Raw genomic sequence first — 18,085 nt, 5'->3', positions numbered from 1 at the left:
GTACTTGGAATAAATCAACAGAAATGTTTAAATGATACTTACAACAATTTTGACCCACTGTAAGGCACAGTCAAGTGCAACACATGCATAAATTAAACTTAGTTGAGCTTCAAGTTTGGCCAACTACATGTGCGTGTGTGGGTGTGTGTGTGTGTGAGTGTGTGAGTGTGTGCGAGGACGAGGGTGTTGGTGTTAGTGTGCGAGCGTGCATGTGCACCATTATCGATACCGAAGGACATTATCGGCACACATGCACCATCAGACAGAGGGCGAGGGGGAAAAAGAGGACATGGGCATGCATAAAACATGTTTTGGTCGGTTGGCTGCAAATTGAATCAATAATATCCAATCATGGGTTAACAATGCGAATTGATTTCTAGCAGCCATGCAGGAGGAGTTGCCCATCCCCGACCACGTCGCCATCAACGCCTTTTGGAGTCCTGCCGGGCAGGAATCGTGGTGGAGCCTGCAGGAAGAGCGACGCCTGCACATATGCAAACATGACAGCCCCAAACACACTAGATAAGGCCACAACAGCAGCTCTCTGTCTGAGCCTTTGGCTTTCTTCGGCCAACGAAGGAGAGGAGGACCCATGTAAATATTAATTAAGTTTTGGCTTTTGTTGCATTAGGCGTCGGTTTTTGCAGAGGCAGAGCCTGCAGCCAGTTAAAGGCTCCCAGGTGCCGGCATCTACATACTATATCATTGCATTAGCTGCAGCATTAGGTGGTTAGTTAGCCGGTCCTTTGTACTGTCGCCTTGGCTTAATCAAGTTAGCCGTACATGCCCTTTGTGTTTGCCAGGCCATTTAATTAGTTCAAAGAGTCGTGTTTGATTTGACACTAATTCGGTGTATACTATTCTTCGCTCAGATTGCGTACACATTCAATGGACAATATTTGCATAGATGAGGGCGACACACTCAGTTTTTGGCTTCGCAAAAAGCCCTCTTCGCAGTCCATTAACTTTCATTTGATCTGAGATCTTGTTTTCAATTGCTAAAAGCTAAAATTGTAATAGCCCCGAAAATTTATCACAGCTGGGAAATTAAATTTTGTACAATTTGTAAAACTTTTCGAAATGGTGTCGCCAACTGCCGCGAACTGAGCGCAGCAAACTTTTACCATTTCCATTATAAGTTTTACTTGATGCACCCACCGCAGCCCATTCAACCATCCAACCAGCCCACTCGAAGGAGCCACCTCAATCCCGGCTTATGCGTTTATTTAATTTCGCTTGAGCATTACGCATACGCCGTGGTGTTCACTGAGCTCTTGTAATTGCCGCGTAATTGCCGAGAATAATAACTGTCAGCTCTAATGGCAACTTTAAGCTCTGAGTGACTTTGTACTCCGTTTATACAACATATTACACTATTTACCCATTATTTTTCGTTTTTTACCTTATTATCATAGAAAGTTTAATAAAGCAGTTTTATTGTATTTAGGATTTATTATTTTAGCTGTTGGCCAAAGCTTAAGCTTTGTGATTGAAATTGCAATCACAAAAGCTGACTAAAATGGCTTTTACAAAAGACAAATAAAAAAGAATTATATTTTTTGATTTAGTTTTTATTTTTAAGCCCATAAATAAGAATAATCTCACTCTGAGTTGCTATAAAATTACTATTGTAAGTTAGAAGCAAGTTCTTTAGAGTTTGAACACTGTTTAAATATCTGTTTAAAATAAGTGTATTTTCCTGTAGACGAGAAATACCAACTGATAGCCGTTGGACAGATGATGAACTTACGTATATCGTGTAATTTTTAGATATTAAAAGCAAAACGGCCAAGGCAACTACGTGGGAAATGGGTTGCCATTGTGGATTGTGTGTTTCGTGTTACCAAAGTGAATTTAGATGTGAAATATACGGATGTGATTAGGATAACTCGATGTCTGGGAGCGGCTCCTGCTGCACCTCATCCACGCCGTCGACGAAGATCATGACCAGTCCGAGGCTGGGGCGCAGATTCTCCGGCATGTGGGTGTTGTCGCTGCCCAGGACCACCACGCACGGCTTGCCGCTGGCCAGTGGCGGGACCAGGCGGGTCACATACTGGCTCATGCGGTGGTGGTTCTCCCGCCGGACGTCCAGGGTCACCAGGCCCTCGGGCCAGCGGTCCTCGTGGCAGCGGTCCACCATCAAGTTGAGCATGTGCATCGGGCAGCCGCAGGAGCGCAGTCCGTCGCGCACCATCACATGCATGGCTGTGTCCGGCGTGGAGATCAGGCTGCCCCAAGTGTGGACGGTGGCCAGCGGCAGGCCATTGCCCCACTGCATCAGCGAGAAGCGGTCCAGCTGCTCGCCAATGTTCCGCAGCACCGGATTGGTGGACCGCAGCGCCGCAATGTAGTACTGCAGCAGCTCCAGCTCCCGGCGCTGGCTCACCACGAGCAGTTCCTCGTTGATCTGCCTCTCCTTCAGCTCGGAGATCTCCTTGATCTGCTGGTGCACCAGCTCGCGCAGCTCAAACACACAATTGTGACGTGCCAGCTCGTCCTTGGGCACCTTAAATGGGTGGGGTTATTAAAATATCGAACATCAAAATATCATATTGTCATCAGTAACCACATTGACTTTAATCTTAAAATAAAAATTATATAAAATTAAATTTGCAAATATAATATTTTGACACAACTAAGATCTCTACATTAACCATAGCAGCTTCGAGCAATTTTGTTTTTAAAATGTGTTGATAAAATTAGATCATTCGAGTTCTTAAAATAAATTGTTTTTATGATTGTTATTTTATTGTTAAAAAAATATTGGTATACAAGCTTTTTTTAAGAAGGTTTCAAAATTGTAAATATTGTTTTTTATTTAAACTGCCAAAATAGAATATTAAATTATAAATGACGAAATATAAAAGTTAAAAAACACAAACTTCAAATGGTTTTGAAATTTGGCTAGAATCTAAAAATATATATCTCAGAGCATTTTTATGTTTCGAAGCGTAGTAGGATATATGATTTACCTTCATCCCGCAGCCATTGTTGCACAGGACGACCACCTTGGGATTGTGTTCGCAGGCGGCCACGTGAGTGCGGAAGTCCTCAAGGGCCAGCATCTGAGGACACCCGTTTGGGGAAAAGGTGCACTTGATCTTCAGACGGGAGAGCATGTTGCGCATTAGCCGGGACACCGGAACCAGTTGGGCGGCCACAAGGGCGGAGCGGTCCACCGGGCAAGTCTGCTTCTGCAGCAACCACTTGTCGATGCAGGCGCGGCAGTAGGCGTGCTCACATCCCGCAGATTGCACAGGATCTTCCAGGACGTCAGCGCAAATCGGACAGATCAGCTCCTCGTCCACAAAACCCACAATGCTGTTGAGGTCAAAGCCCATGTCTGGAAGGTTCAATTTCGATTCCGAGGTTGTTGTTTGCTGGCGATACTCGGCTATCAGTTGATAGTTAATAATCCTGCCGCTGCCATTCGCTTACCAATTAGCTTGATATACGCTTAGATACTTTCCGAAATACTCGATTTTAATAATTTTCCAATCAAAATGTGATATTTACGTCAGGGTTGTGTTTTGGTAGCAATGACATCTGGTTGAAAAGTCAACTAGATTTAAGGCTAGTCTCTAGATTTTAAATTAGTAGCCATGTTTAAGAATTTTATTCCAGATTTATAATTATAATTTTAATTTGCTGATATATGCTGAGGCAATGCTAACACAAAAAACATTTTTTAAAAGAGGTTTACATATTGTACACATGTGTAGTTCACAAAATTGCCAAATTAATGGTAACTTAACATAAATATACGGAAATCAAATTCTAAGGCAAATTTTAAAAGATATAAATCATGTACTATTTAAAAACAGTTTAAAATATTTTCCCTGAATTATATTTAAAAATGCATTTTGTCTGCCAAAAACCTACTTAAAGGTAACCGCAAAAAACACCTCTTATATTAATCTATTATTTTTTGAAGTTTATCAAAGTTGCTTATTGTGTGATTTTTGTTTGACTCTCTGTTCTGTTTATTCCTAAGATACAAGACTTATCGCTCATCTGCTATGCAAACAGCTTTCACTGCGCCTCCCACAATTTAGGACTCTTCAATTTCAATTCAAGCGCAACTGAAACCAACTAAACAACAAACAGAGACCAAAAAACTGGGTGCCATTCTATCCATTTCCGTCCACTTGCGGGGGTAGGGGCTTGGGGCCAAGAAAACGTTTTCTTGAGGCACTTGCATATAGTGCGGTCGTAAAACCCTTTGCATATTTATAGTCCCAACTGCTGCGGAAGTTATGCAAATTGGAAAACTTATGGTACGACAACCCGGAATGATGGCGTTGCCCACCAACCAACCTTGGTCAGAAAGCAAATTCAGGAGCTAAGTTTTATTTATAAAGTGAAATTTTAACAAATTAACAGCAAATGCTGGGACATGGGCAAACAAATAAACTTTCCATCTTCAGCTCGACAATGGCCGAATTTGGAACGAACACTCGTCAGGCGGAACACACAGGCATGATTGTGACAACATATTGCCATGTCAAAATATTTACACTATATCAACTACTCTATGCAAACGCTGCGCTGGATGCAAACTCGTATTCGTATACGTATTTGTATAGATGGCACAATGTTTGACTGGAAATTCGTTTTCGGTTTTAAATTTCATTTGGCCTTGCCATCCGCTTGGATATTAAATTTCATGTTTTTCCTTAGAGTGGCATTTGCTTTTGTCTGCCTTATGCATTTTGTGTTTTGTGTGACAACTTTGCTGCATCGAAGGCTTTTCGTTGGATTGCAATTCGAGTTTACTATGCAATGAGGGAGTGACCCGAACCAAAAACTTCCAGTTGCTTATCTCCAAATGCAAGTGTCAGTCGGAGCTAACACTTCAGTTTTCTCCCAGTTTCCGTTAAGGCATTTGAGTTTCCCATAATTTCCCCTTACACTTTTTCATTTGCTTTGGTAACTGAATGCCTTCAAGAGTCGAATAAATCACAATTGGTTTATTACATTTCCATCCGTCAAGTGATGTGATATAATTTTAATAAATTTCAGTGAAAATAATTAAGTTTATATATATATGTTGCCATTGTGTCTTTCAATGACAATATTTCATATTTCTGAACTGATGAAGCGCATTAGAAAATAATCAACAATTTTCATTTGACTTGGTTCGGATAAAAACCATCAAGCAGGGAGACAATCAACCACACACAAGCCGAACCACTCAAGCGGGCTAATTTAATAAGTTAAGCATAACAGAGATAAAAGCCAGGAAACACAAAAATACACAGTGCATCACGTAAATAATAAATAATTATAATAATAAAATTAAGTGTAGTGAATGTATGAATTTCTTTAAAATAAAATTAGTTATTTTTATTTATGATCCCACATTAACAAAATTATTGATGTTTTCTTGGTTCTTTGCATGGTGAGATGGTCTTTTTCGAAGTGTATTTATTCAGGATACTCAACTAATAAGGTAAGCAACGTGTAAACAGTCATTACGTGAGTCCTTCTGCGTTGGCAAGTAACGAGCCACAAATGCTTGCCACACAATGTTTATTTGCATTTATATCTGCTGTTCTTCCGTCTTTCGTCGTTGTCATTTCATTGCAACCAGAGTACGTGCCACATTGTGCGCAAGTAGTCAGCATCCTGGTGCCACATTCCTTCAGCTCCGAGTATAATCATTAATGATTGAGGCCATGAAGCTTTCTGCTCAAATTCAGAACCTTGTCTAAAGTTGACAAAATTGTTGATTAATAACATTGTAATATTTTGAGATTGTTTACCAAATGGCTTGATAAAAGGAAATATTTCAATTGTCCTCAAAAGACTTACTTTAGTTGTTGTTTAATAGAAACAAAGTCAGTGTTGGTTATTTGATTAAATTAATTCGTAATATATTTTGTTATATATTATTGTACTATAACTTTGAAACATCTTAAGGTCCAGAGCAGCAGGCATGTTTGTGTCAACTTTTTGTACTTAAATAACGATCCATTTCGTAGAGCAACAAGCAAATTGTCATCATCCTTGTGGCGACCTCTCCACTCGCCGAAAGATACAAAAAATTACCATGAATTACAGTCATTCAGCTTGGACGCTGCTTTTGGCCCTAAGCCATGTCCATTACATGGAAATGGGACATGTCACAGGACATGGTGCGTTGGTCCGATCTCTTGTTGGTCCGGCGATGGTCAAGCGGTCACGTTCGCATTGTATGACCGGAACGTGCAATTTTTCGTTCGAGGAGCAAGGGGAATTGGCGGGGCGAACGCAATAAGCACAAGTTTTATGCAATAAAATTAGCCCACACTCCACACTCCGCACGCAGGATGCTTCAGTGGCTGATAAGATAATTTTATTTGGATGTTATTGCATAAAGTCATGTGAGCAGCGGAAATGAGTTGAACTAAAGTAAAGCGACTACGTGCCTCGGGGTTGAGGCTGAGACAGCAAATGGGCGTGGCAACTCGACAGGATACCAGTTATGGGGTTGGGTTGGGGGTAAATTAATATCATAATCCACTGGTTAGAAAATGGTTGGAGAAAAGTTGCCGGAAAAATGGGTTAGATGGTTGTTTTAATTATGTTAAATTGTTTCCAGATAATTGTGGAATTCTTTGGCATGTATGAATATATATTTTATGAATATTTCATATTTTATTTTAAATCAAAAGGCGCCTAAAAGTGTAAATCTAACATCACGAAATGAAACGGTTCACAGTGTGTCAGCTCCATGAACAAAGCCATCAAACATTTGCTTTGGAAACGACCTGCTGACCCTGCGTTCGCATTGTAACCGCAGCCTTAGCCAGTTTCCATCGCCATCATCGTCATCATCATTATTGTCATCATAGCCGTACTGACAGGAGTGGGGCACAAATTAGGCAAAAAATACGAATTCGTCGTGGTCTTGGCTCTGGCTTCATTGTTCGCTCAAGCGGTACTAAATCGCTTGTACGACCATGCCAATGGCAATGGCCTTTTATGACTTTTCGATGAGTCCATAACGGGAGCATACGAATTTTTAATAGGCTTGCTTCATGTTAAATAAAAAAAACACTCCTAAAAAGCTTTATGGACAAATATTATGAAAAAAAAAACAATTATTATTTTTTAATACATTTTGTAATGTATTTTTTAGCCAATATATTAATGTAATTTCTGAGAATATATTGCTGTAAGTTTAAAAACTTGTGCTGTTTGACGGCAACGCTCCCAAAATTATGCTAGCCCAATTTAGTTGCAATCTTTTTTTTCAATAATAAGAATATATATATTTCAACAATAAACAAGTTTACAGCTTGAGCAGATTGTAATTGGTTTTCATCCAGAACATATATTTCAAAAGAGCATTTACGCTTCGCCTTGAGTCACATGATCATAAAGCTTCAAAATTGTTTGCTGTGAACGTTTTGCTGGAATTTAACAACTGACCGCACACACAAAAATATTTTTTGCCACACCCGGGGCGACAACAAAAGTCCAGAGCCATGGAGCCCATGGATGGAGCGGCAACAACCACAACATTTGGAGCCGGAATGCCGGGCTAGGGAATGGCCTCAAGTGCCGCAAGAGCACTTAATACTAATTAGCTTTGCGCCTACGCCGTGACCTACGACCCGAGCGGCATTTCCGGAAACGGAACCGAGTCTGGGGAGTGAAAAGGGGGGAAGGAAGGAGGGAATGGGGGACTGGGGGATTGGGGGTTCCCCGGCATTGGCAATCTGTGCCGCGCTTAAGTGGCCGCAACACGCAGAAACACGGCGGATTTTTGGGGACGAGGATGGGCTAACAGCTTGGGGGCGTCATTTTTATGAGCTAATTAAGTTGTTAGACTTGATGAAAAACTCATTTCGTCGCAGGTCCATATCTAATTTGCATTAATTACGAGATGGCGACAATAAAACACATCAAATGAGTAACGAATTATTTGAGCAATCTCTGCGGCTATTTTTGGATTTGACCGAAAGTCAAGAAACTTTAAGCCAGGAAATATTTACCCCTTCCATGTCACTTAATAAGCCTCATCATGGCCCACAAGCCCCCTTATTTTACCAGCCATCTAATTGGCAGGCAATTTGCATTTATTGGCAACTGCAAAAGTAAATAATGACAATTGAAATGACCAACTTTCTGGCCAAAATCTTTCATTGGACTTTGCATGCAACACTTGCAACACTTTGTGTCGCTTGTGCCGCACAGCCAAGTTCAAATTGGCACATAGTTTATAATTTGCTTAGCAACTTCGTTGGCACCAGCAATTGAAATGAGAGTACACAACTTTTTAATGGCCAGCTACTCGGGGAACTTGGCCAAGACACTACCCAGTTTACTGGCCCCAAAACTTTTCGAATTATAAGCGAACGGAGCAAACTGGAATGTCTGCGACATTAAATCCTAGCCCTTTTTGTCAAGGTCACTGCAGTCTGCGTTCCGAATTAATCGGAAAACTTTTTTGGCTTACAACAAAAGCTACTTCTTAATAAGTAGTTGGATATAAAAATTAAGTGGTTAACTTGTTTAAAGTTTTCAAAGCCCAAGCCTTTAAACGAAGCGCCAAAAAACGTATATGAATGGTTTTTAAAATAATTATATAATATATATATATTTACTCAGCGCTTGTCGATATCAAATATCAAACCACATTTTAATTGTCCACGAGATCACTTGTTTTTATTATTTTCGCAAAGCCAATGCCAAAATCCATTTAATGGACTGCTAAGCCTCAATAGCCTACTCCATTAAAATACATTCATCCCAAATCAAACTTAATTTTGCCATGCCAAAATAAAACCACCGAAAAAAATCAAATCCGTCGGAATTAAGTGCTCCCTAGGGCCCAATCAGCATGGGGCTCGCCAACTGTTGGACATTTTGATGTATAGTCGTCAAAATTGCGGCCTGTCCCCCGCAAAACGACACAGCCAGTCATCACAATAAATGCCAATTTATTTTCGCTCTTTTTTTCGCTGGGCAAAAGGGCCATTCCAATCGAGAGTTTCGGCAGGCAAATCGAACAATGATTAATCATTGCTTGGAAGACATAATTATTTTGCGATTGAGTTTGAACGGTGGCTGCTAATAAAATCGTTGACAGAAAGGAAATTCTCTCGGCCATAATGATTATGTAATGAATATGTTGTTCTCGAAAAACTTTTGCAGGCGGGAAAAACTTTGAGGAGGCGAACAAAAGTGTTACCTTATTGGACGATGGCAGGCTGGTGTCGCCGTCGTGATAAATTATGTTAATAACGTTGAGTGGGCAACTTGGCAACTGAAAGTTGAAAGCTACAAAAGTTTCCTCGCTCATCCTCATTCTCATCCCTTGTCAGGAATCAGGCCACGTTCCAGAGCCGCACTTATTATGCTGCTGCCCCGTTCGACCGTTTTTCGACCATAATATTGTGTGCATATCATATTGAGTGGGTCGCCCTAAGTAGTTGGCCACACCTCCACCTCCACATCCATCTCGCCTTTAGCCAGCCAGCATACTTTATTAATTCACTTAGCAAAGTGTAATCCTATCACGTCAATAAGATTATGGTTTCCAGAATCTTTAATATTTCTCCTCTTGCCAGAGTCGGTGGGCACTTGTTGTTGCTCTTGCTGTTTATGGAAATCAGAACCCTCGACTTTTCTTTGGCTTTCGCAGTTGGCAGTTGGCGTCATGCATAACAATGACTTACTTCTTGCCAAGGACTCCTTCTTGACGTTCGTCCTTATCGACGAACCTCAAGTTGGCCTGGCTTTTTAATATGTGGCAGCGTTTATTCTTATTTAACCAGATTGTGTTGTGGGCGTCTTTGTTGGCACTTTGGCTCTTCCTGTTTGCCTTTATGATTATTAAAATGTTACACATGTTGTTTGCTTTTCTCGATAGTTGTTGGGCACTTGCTTAGGTTTGCTATCTGTCGACATAAATCTGTTTAAACTTTAAAAGTACAAGAATCGTTGTATGCAATGGCATAGTAAAGTATTTGGTTTGAATTATATATGCTGTTGAAAAAGATTATGTCTTTATTCTGTCTGATTTTTATAGAATTAAAACTATTGTCAAAATATCCTACATTTTAGGAATTAAAAATCAAAGGTTAAACTTTGCCTTATATTTACAAGAAAATTCAAAATTAATCAAGGCAATATATTGCCTCATCTCTTAGGTATTTATTATTAAAAAACACTAAATTGTAAAATTTATTTAGCTTTAAATACAACAAGAAAGTACTATTTATCTGTTTATCTTTTTCAAACTTACAGGCAATTGACAATCTAAAGCAAACTGCTGGTCCAAGGTAAACATGTACCTATTTTGATGGAGGCAACATAATCGCTCCGCAGATCTACCGAGATGTTGTCGCACAAATTGTTGGTCTTCCGCCGGCTCCTCAAGACGTACTCCCAATTTGAGACTTGGTAAGACAACAAGTCCGGTACATGGTGGAGCAAACCAAAAGCAATTACGCAGTCTTGTTGACCAGAAACGTCTAGAAAAACACAAAAGCAGCCAAGAAGGAGATAGGAGTTGGCCGGGTGCACAGAGAGCAAAAACATGTACATGTCCGGTGCAATAAACATTCATTACGAATGGCCCAAAGTGCCACAAACAGAGAAGGATACGGCCAAACGGACACCAAGTCCGAGTCGGGGGCGAAAAGGGCCTTAGTTCTTATGGCCCAGCTGCCATTCGCAAGCAGACGGCCGGGAAATCAAAGCAGGACACACAGCCACTGCCACATCCTGTAAGAAAGGACATGTTGCAGAGAAATACGTTACGCCGGAATTGAACAATAAAATAAATGATATTTGCCCAAGTAGCTTGGGCTTCGTTTTTAAATTCAATAAAATTTTATGAAAATGCTGCGATTAAGTTGTATATGCCCCGGCACATATGTGTGAAGGGATCAGGCGAAACTAGTTGGCCGACGGAAATAAAAAGGGTCAAGGCATGTCGGAATGGCATTGACTTTTATGACAACGGTCCGAGATCGGAGCGAAAACTATATAATCAGCGAACGGAGTGCAACAGCTGCTGCAACAATCGGAGAAAAACGGCAGCAATTTTTCCTGTTTCCCTTCGTTTAAGCCACCCACCCAGAAACTCAGCCAATGGAACAAAACGTGCTGTAGAAATGGCTGCTCATTTAAATTCGCACAAAACAAAAACCGGGAAGGGAAAACAAATAAATTTGAACCATAAATTTCATTTGTTTATAATTGGCAGCTTGGTTCGCTCGCGCATTCCATTTTAATTTGCCATTTGAACGAAATTTTGATTCGTTCATGTTCCGGAGAAGAAATTAATAGAAACTTGTTCAATGGCTTTTTTAAAAAATAGGCATTATTAATTTCTTTAAAAATGTTCAGAAAAATATTCATGATGGAAAGGTAAAAAAATATGCCAATATTAATTACATTTTATTTATTTAAGATTTTTGCTAAGACATTTTAGGACGGACAATTTTGCTAAGACAATTTTTTTTTTCTGTCATTTGTCATTTCTTTTTTATTGATTTTTTACTTTAACGAAATAGGTACGAAATTATTTCTCAGAATTACACTTCTTGTACATCCTCAACTGTAAGCTTCCTTTATTTGGAATTTTAATTAAAAATATTTTTATTTATCGTATTTATTTGAGTTCCTTCTCTTCGGATTGCACTGCCACTTTTTTCGTAATTTTTAGCCGCAGCGAAACGCGTGTGACAAATGCGTGGCCATAACTTTCTGGGCTGGCAGCCATGGCGTGTGTGACATTTATTACAACGTTTTAAAGGTGCTGCCTTCGGGCATTACTAATAAATTAGCTGGCATTTCAAGAGCGGTCCAAATTGGCGATGCCAAACATATGTGGGTGACTCTGCAAAAATAAATCATATATTTCCAAATACATGTCGTATAGCCATGGGCGCTTATTAAATTTTAACACAACAACAAAAAGGCAATAGGAAATTAAATACAATTACCATTTTTAATTGTCAGCAAAATAAAATCATATTTTTATGAATATTATTTTATAATTTAATAGGCCACATTTTATGTGATTTGACCTGCACGCATGGACTCTTAAAGTCAGGGAAGCATTTAAATTAAAGCATATGCTATGGGAATGGTAGCCAGCCAGAAACAATATTCACGCACAGCCAACGGAGTCCTTTCGCCAGAGTTTCATCAGTTTCCGGCGGAGTGCGAGTGCAAATGAAGCTCGCGCACCTCACTTAAAATGCCTCGCAGCGTAAATTACGCGTATAAAATGAACATTAGATTCATATTTTTATACCTCATTCAGCGTGTGTGTGGGTATGGGCGGTACACTCATTTTCACACACACATATGCAAACCGTACATAAGAGGGCATAAATAAAAGCCAGAAACTCCACACACTCACACACCCATCCTTCCCGTGAATGCCAACAACAGAGTCGCAAAAAAAGGTTTTCTGCCAAATAACCTGCAGCTATTTCAAACATAAACAGACTCACACCCGCACAAAGCCACACACCCCCACACACACACACAAACTCAGATGCCTATGTGTGTACTTATTTCCATTACAAATGAGCTTATTATGCGCTCAAGTCACAAAGTCATTGCGACTTAAAAGGATTTGCATGTGATTAGCAGTACGAAATGTAAACAAAATTCGTGTGCCAAAAGACAAAAACATCTTGCGTATTGATGGCTTTCAACGACTGATAAATACCCTTTTGAAAATTATTTACACAAAAATTTAAATATAATTTTAATTTAAAATTTAATATTTAAATTTAAATTTGTATAATAGTTTCTTGTACACTACAAACGGAAAAATTGATGGTAAATAGATAACATAATTTAAAAACTTGTCTTATGGAATGATACATTTTGAAATATATATAATACAATTTAAAATATTTTTTTTTATATTAAGCTTGCCGAACTTGAAGTTTTTTCCTCGATTATTAAGTATTTTTAAAAATGCAAGTAGGTAGCATAAAAGTACACACAGTTAGCTAGGATGGAGTTATAGCTTGTTAAGTATATATTTTTATTGCGATAATTTAACAAAGACCTTAGTTTCGTTTGGTTATTTTTTGTATGGGCTTGGCATTTCCTTCACTTGATATTTCCCCAAAATACAGGGCATTCAGGGCAAAAGCCAAGACGATTTGTAAGCACTTGCCAAGTACATGTTACACGTGTGTCTGCAATGAAAAGTACGCAAGTATGTGTGGTGTCTTTGGAAAATTGCCGGAAGCGGAAAAGCGCGCCGCATAAAAACAATGAACACATCATAATCATAATTTTTGTGGCCTAATTTGAGGGGCCAGTGAGTTGGAGCCATATTTTTGGTGGGTGTCATGTAACTAATTCGGTTAGCTCTCTATTTCTCGATGCATTAAATGGCCAGCACAGTTTGTGGATGTTCTGGCCTTGGCCCGTGCTCTGGAAAAGTCCATCCAATTGGATGACAGCGGACGGGAATTTAAGCGGATTCTGAGCCCAGGAACACGGTCTTTGCGCTTCGATTACCTTGCATAATGGGCAACGTCTTCTTTTGCATAAGCGTCGGGAATTTGCACAAAAGACGATGGCAAATAGAAAAGCACTTATTCGCTTTTTCAGCTGAGATGGGGAAGGGCAGGGGGCAGGTGGCTGGGCTGTCAAGGTTGTGTAATTGAAGCCGACTTGAAAGTGTTGCTCCGGCTTAGCGACGAAAGAAAAAGTGGAAAGTGGCCCAGGGCTGACAGAGAAAAATATCGATTATATATGGCGACAGGAAAGGCTTCGTTCGGCTGAATAAAATGTGCACTTCTTTTTCGGCCACCTTTCCTTCCCATGTTTTCAATCACATTTTGAATTACTCCTCCAGTGGCAGTGGCAGCATCACAAATACATAGGTATTATCTTCCCATATACCATATACCACCCCGTAAAGTATGTTTGCCGACCGAATTATAATGACGTCAAATGGAAGCAATGACTTGCACTCGCCCACCCAAAAAGGAAAAGCTGGCAAGTCAGGAGTGAAAGACCAAGGAAATTATGCCAGACGGAGCATGAATGGCCCGATAGAACGAACGACTCGAGCTGTGCTGAGCCCATTGAAATGGAACTTGGCACAAAAGACCAGACTTGAAGTTTAGCTAAAAGCCAGATAAATAAATAAACACACCAATATATGCATTCAAGTATAGTATAGAAAAAAGAGATTTGCCAAATTGTTGTGCTTTTGAATAAATAAATCGCAGAGCAAATAAAGGTGAATGCCGAATGCCGAGAGAGAGCAGACAACAATGAGCCATGATGCCGCCCAAGTACGCATAAGTGGGCTGCCGCTGCAGAGTTCCACTTCACCTCCACTCCAGTTAAGCAAGTTTAAGTTGCACACACACACACAGAGACGACGCTTGTTTGCTTTAAAACTGGCTAAAAATGTGGAGCAGCCTCAGCAGCTTCAGCTCGTCAGCCAAATTAAGGATGTACAGCACGTGTGCTTAGCCCGCTGGCTATTAAGCGACACTCAGCAACAGAACAGAACGGTACGGAGCGGAAAGGAGCGGAACGGCTGAGGGGGAGTAAACTGTGCATAAAACTCAATCAAGTCGAGACAACAGCCAGCACACATCAATAGCCTTTACATACTTGTCTGCCCTGCACTCGCCAAAATGTGCCATCAAAATCTTTTAAACCCATATAAACAAGTTGAAGTCATCCGATTTATTTTAAAAATGGCTAAGAAAAAAATACCTTTACACGATAAAATTAAATATTTTTTTAATTTTAATAAAACAACTTACAATTAATGTATTTATAGAGAATTAGCTTTGCAATTTAGATTCTTTCATAAAACAATATTATTGTTAAAATTTTTGTTTAATATTTTTATATAATTTTGTTTAATTTTAATGATTTTTCCGTAGTGTTCCTGCCATTGTCCCTGCAGGCATGTCAGGCTCTAATGCAAACTCTGACACGCTCTCAGGCCCCCAGCTGCACACGGCAGGAGCAGGAGCAGGAGCAGGAGCAGGTCCTGATTCTGATTCTGCTCCAAAAATAAGCCTGGAGTGGGAAGCGACGGGCATGACAATGGCACAAACCAGAATCCAATGTTTTGGCAACAAGGCACCAGCAAAAAGGGCAGGCAAATGTCGCCGCCACCGCCAACTCCCTTATATTTGCCCTTTTGCTGCTCAGGGGCCTTTGTGGGGTGCCCGGAGAAAGTCAAATAACTTAGGAAAATGCGCAAAGGCCGAAAGAGTTCTGCCTCAGCGTAGCTGTCAGGATGTGGCCCCGAGCAGGTGATTCCCCTGTCTTGGACTGGCTTCAGCCTGTCATGCGGGGATCTGCGATCTGGGACCGGTGCTAGCTTAAAAGCTATATATTTAGTTTCAATCATCAAATCAGTAGTAACTTTAAAAAAAATTTCAAAATGATTAGTCTATCACTTTGTTCTTTGAAAAAATACTCTACTATATCCAAACCCAAAGAGTGGTACATGCGAGCAGTTTTTTGTTTACTTAAATTGGTAATTTTAGTTTTTCGAGCACGTTTAAATTGTCCCTTGAATCGGACTTAAAGGTCTACCTATTCCTACCAATTCCGTTAGAAATAGCTCTCAAATTGAACGCCTGACGTTTGCTCGACGTCTTTAATCAAATTAAAGTTCGTGAGACATTTTTTCGGTTCGGCAACTGCTGGTTAGGCCAAAAAATCAACAATTGTAAATCATTTCAACAAATGTCGGCCACGTGATTTCCGGCGGCACGTGCTCCACCTTCACGGCGCCCATCTTTTTCCGGTTCCGCCAACAGCTGCCGAAGCAGAAATTATTGGCAAAGCGTTTAAGCGCAATAAATATGTTTGATTGCTGGCAAGTTGCCCAAAAGATATACATCTGAAGATAAATATATAAGCGTGAAGCTGAGCGGAATCGCAGGGTCTGAGCTTCCTGCGATCCTGTTCCTCCCGCGCAACAACAACTGAGCTCCGGGCTCAGCGCAAATTTGTAATTCATTTAAGCGCGCAACTAAATCGCTTCAAGCTGTTTGCTCTGCACTTTTTAATAGTCGCGGATTGCACTTGTGTAGGGTTCACTGTTACAAATTCAATATTTAAGGAAGGATTCAAATAAATAATGAATGTAATGCATGAAACGTAAATTTAATTTGTATACTATACTTTTAGAGAAAATTTTCGATGTTTTATATTTATTCATCCTTGGGTTGACTTAACTTACATTTAATTTTAAAAATATAAAATTCTAACTATAAATATCTCACGCTAAGCATCTTAAATTAAGTTAAGTTTTATAAACATATTCAAAACTAGCATAATGCGAAAACAAATAACTTCTATCGTTCAATGCTCAGGAATCTTTAGGTTAACTTTTTTTATAACTTTTTTTATTATCTTATGCTAAGCTAATATAATATAATGCAAATAAAAATGATCATCTTATAAATGCACTTATTTTACTTAATAGATGCAGATACTTTTGTGCAGTGCAGATTCCGGAAGCACCACAGACGCAATCCTGCTGAATTACCCAGCCAGCCAAAGGGGCCACGAACATTGCTCGACTAAATCAAACGAAAGCGCAGCTAAAACGCTTTTGTGCACAATTCGATTATTTACGTTTATTCTTTTTAAATGATATTTCCCGTCTGGCACAAGGAGCTGGAAACCAATTATTTGCGGAAGGAGCGATGCAGTGGAGTAAACCAGCCGGAGGGCAAGCAATTTGTAAGGAAATGAAGCGTGAGCAGAGGAACCGGAAAGTGTGCGCAGCAGTTGAAAGGCGAAAGGGTAAACAAAAGATCAAATTAATAGCCCCACAGTATCGATATCGATATGATGGGGGGGGCAAACACAGCTGGGTATTGGAGGTGGGCGCGGAGAAAGGTGTACTATATGTGTGTATTGCCACATCTTGCAGTGGGAAAACATTTGAACAGATGCCTTAGTTCCATCGGATCAGGGTATCAGAGTATAAAAAACCGGAGGTGACACCTCGAAAGCATCACAACCACTTCCGGCCTTCCACAAGCAACAGTTCGATCCGAGTCTGAGTCTTATAATATGACAGCTAAATATACCCTGATCTTTGCCCTGGCGGCTTTCTGCTGCCTGGTGGCCTCCAGTGAGGCGGCTGCCCAGCGCAGCCGTGTTCTGAGCTCCCGCCGTGGCTCCGAGCTGGTCGAGAAGACCTCGGACAGCAAGGAGGACACCGAGCTGGCCGCCCAGGAGCAGGAGCTGGCACAGCCGGAGCAGGAGCAGGAGAAGAGCGAGCTGGAGGGCCGCAGCGAGGATGATGCCGTGGCCAGCGATAACAAGCAGGACAACAAGGACACCGCCAGCAAGGACGACAAGGACAAGAACACCATTGTGCGGCCCAACAAGAACGACGCCCGTGCCCGCCGCATTGTTCGCGCCGGTCGTCGTCGTGGCGGACGCCGCGGTGGTCGCCGTGGAGGACGTCGCGGTGGCCGCCGCTCTGGTCGACGTGGCGGACGCCGCGGTGGCCGCAGGCGCGGTGGACGTCGCGGTCGTGCCGGTGCCCGTCGCCGCACCTCCGTCAAGAGGCGCTCCGGCAAGGGCAACAAGGCCTAAGGACTTCTCCACCCAGCAACCCACTTAACTGCCCGACCCACCGATTCAATACACTCAAATAAATACAATATTTTACAACATTACCCGTTCTTGTGGTGGCTTTTTATTTATTTTATTTATTTCATTTAACAAATTTATCTTTTGATCGACTTTTTTAAGTTAAGGCGTTGTTGTTGTTAATCAGCTGTATTAAGCTGTCTGAAAATTAATCAATTAAAGCTCCACTTTATGAGACTAAGCAACTCTATTAAACCCAAATGCTGTTTAAAGACCCCTATCACAGGCAAAAAACTTTCAATAGACTCTGAAAAAAAATGCAAAAAGGAAGAGAGTGTTGGGCCTGTGTCGCATTCTTTGCGATGTCCTCTCATCCTTTTCGTCCTTTTCGTCCTGTGCCTTTCCCTGCAGCGACGTGACATGTGACAAGAAGTTGCCGCGGCGCTGCTGCAACAGCTGCTGTCGCCTGCCGGCCGAGATCCTTGGTCCTGGCTACAGGGCCCAAAAAATGATG

General features: G+C 40.9%; 2 protein-coding genes across 3 annotated transcripts; one reads left to right on the top strand and one right to left on the bottom strand.

Annotated features, from left to right (window-relative positions):
• Positions 1-1,675: 1,675 nt before the first annotated feature.
• On the bottom strand, positions 1,676-3,551 carry LOC108149264 (E3 ubiquitin-protein ligase NRDP1). 2 transcript variants are annotated; one of them, XM_017276706.2, is made up of 3 exons: positions 3,442-3,551; positions 2,976-3,383; positions 1,676-2,509 (listed from the first exon to the last, which is right to left on the bottom strand). In XM_017276706.2, exons 2-3 carry the CDS (start codon positions 3,342-3,344, stop codon positions 1,880-1,882), a joined length of 999 nt encoding a protein of 332 aa, XP_017132195.1. In that variant the 5' UTR covers positions 3,345-3,383; positions 3,442-3,551; the 3' UTR covers positions 1,676-1,879. The 2 variants fall into 2 exon arrangements, with proteins under 2 accessions (XP_017132195.1, XP_017132196.1); XM_017276707.2 differs by having other exon boundaries at positions 2,976-3,397; positions 3,442-3,544.
• Positions 3,552-16,969: 13,418 nt separating this feature from the next.
• On the top strand, positions 16,970-17,657 carry LOC108149268 (protein nemuri). Its single transcript, XM_017276710.2, has one exon. It carries the CDS (start codon positions 17,044-17,046, stop codon positions 17,572-17,574), a length of 531 nt encoding a protein of 176 aa, XP_017132199.1. The 5' UTR covers positions 16,970-17,043; the 3' UTR covers positions 17,575-17,657.
• Positions 17,658-18,085: the final 428 nt, after the last annotated feature.

Source organism: Drosophila elegans, unplaced genomic scaffold (assembly GCF_018152505.1).
Source record: "Drosophila elegans isolate 14027-0461.03 unplaced genomic scaffold, ASM1815250v1 contig_814, whole genome shotgun sequence".
Classification (NCBI taxonomy): domain Eukaryota; kingdom Metazoa; phylum Arthropoda; class Insecta; order Diptera; family Drosophilidae; genus Drosophila; species Drosophila elegans.
The sequence above is the reverse complement of the archived record's forward strand: the minus strand, read 5'-3'. Positions and strand labels throughout refer to the sequence as shown.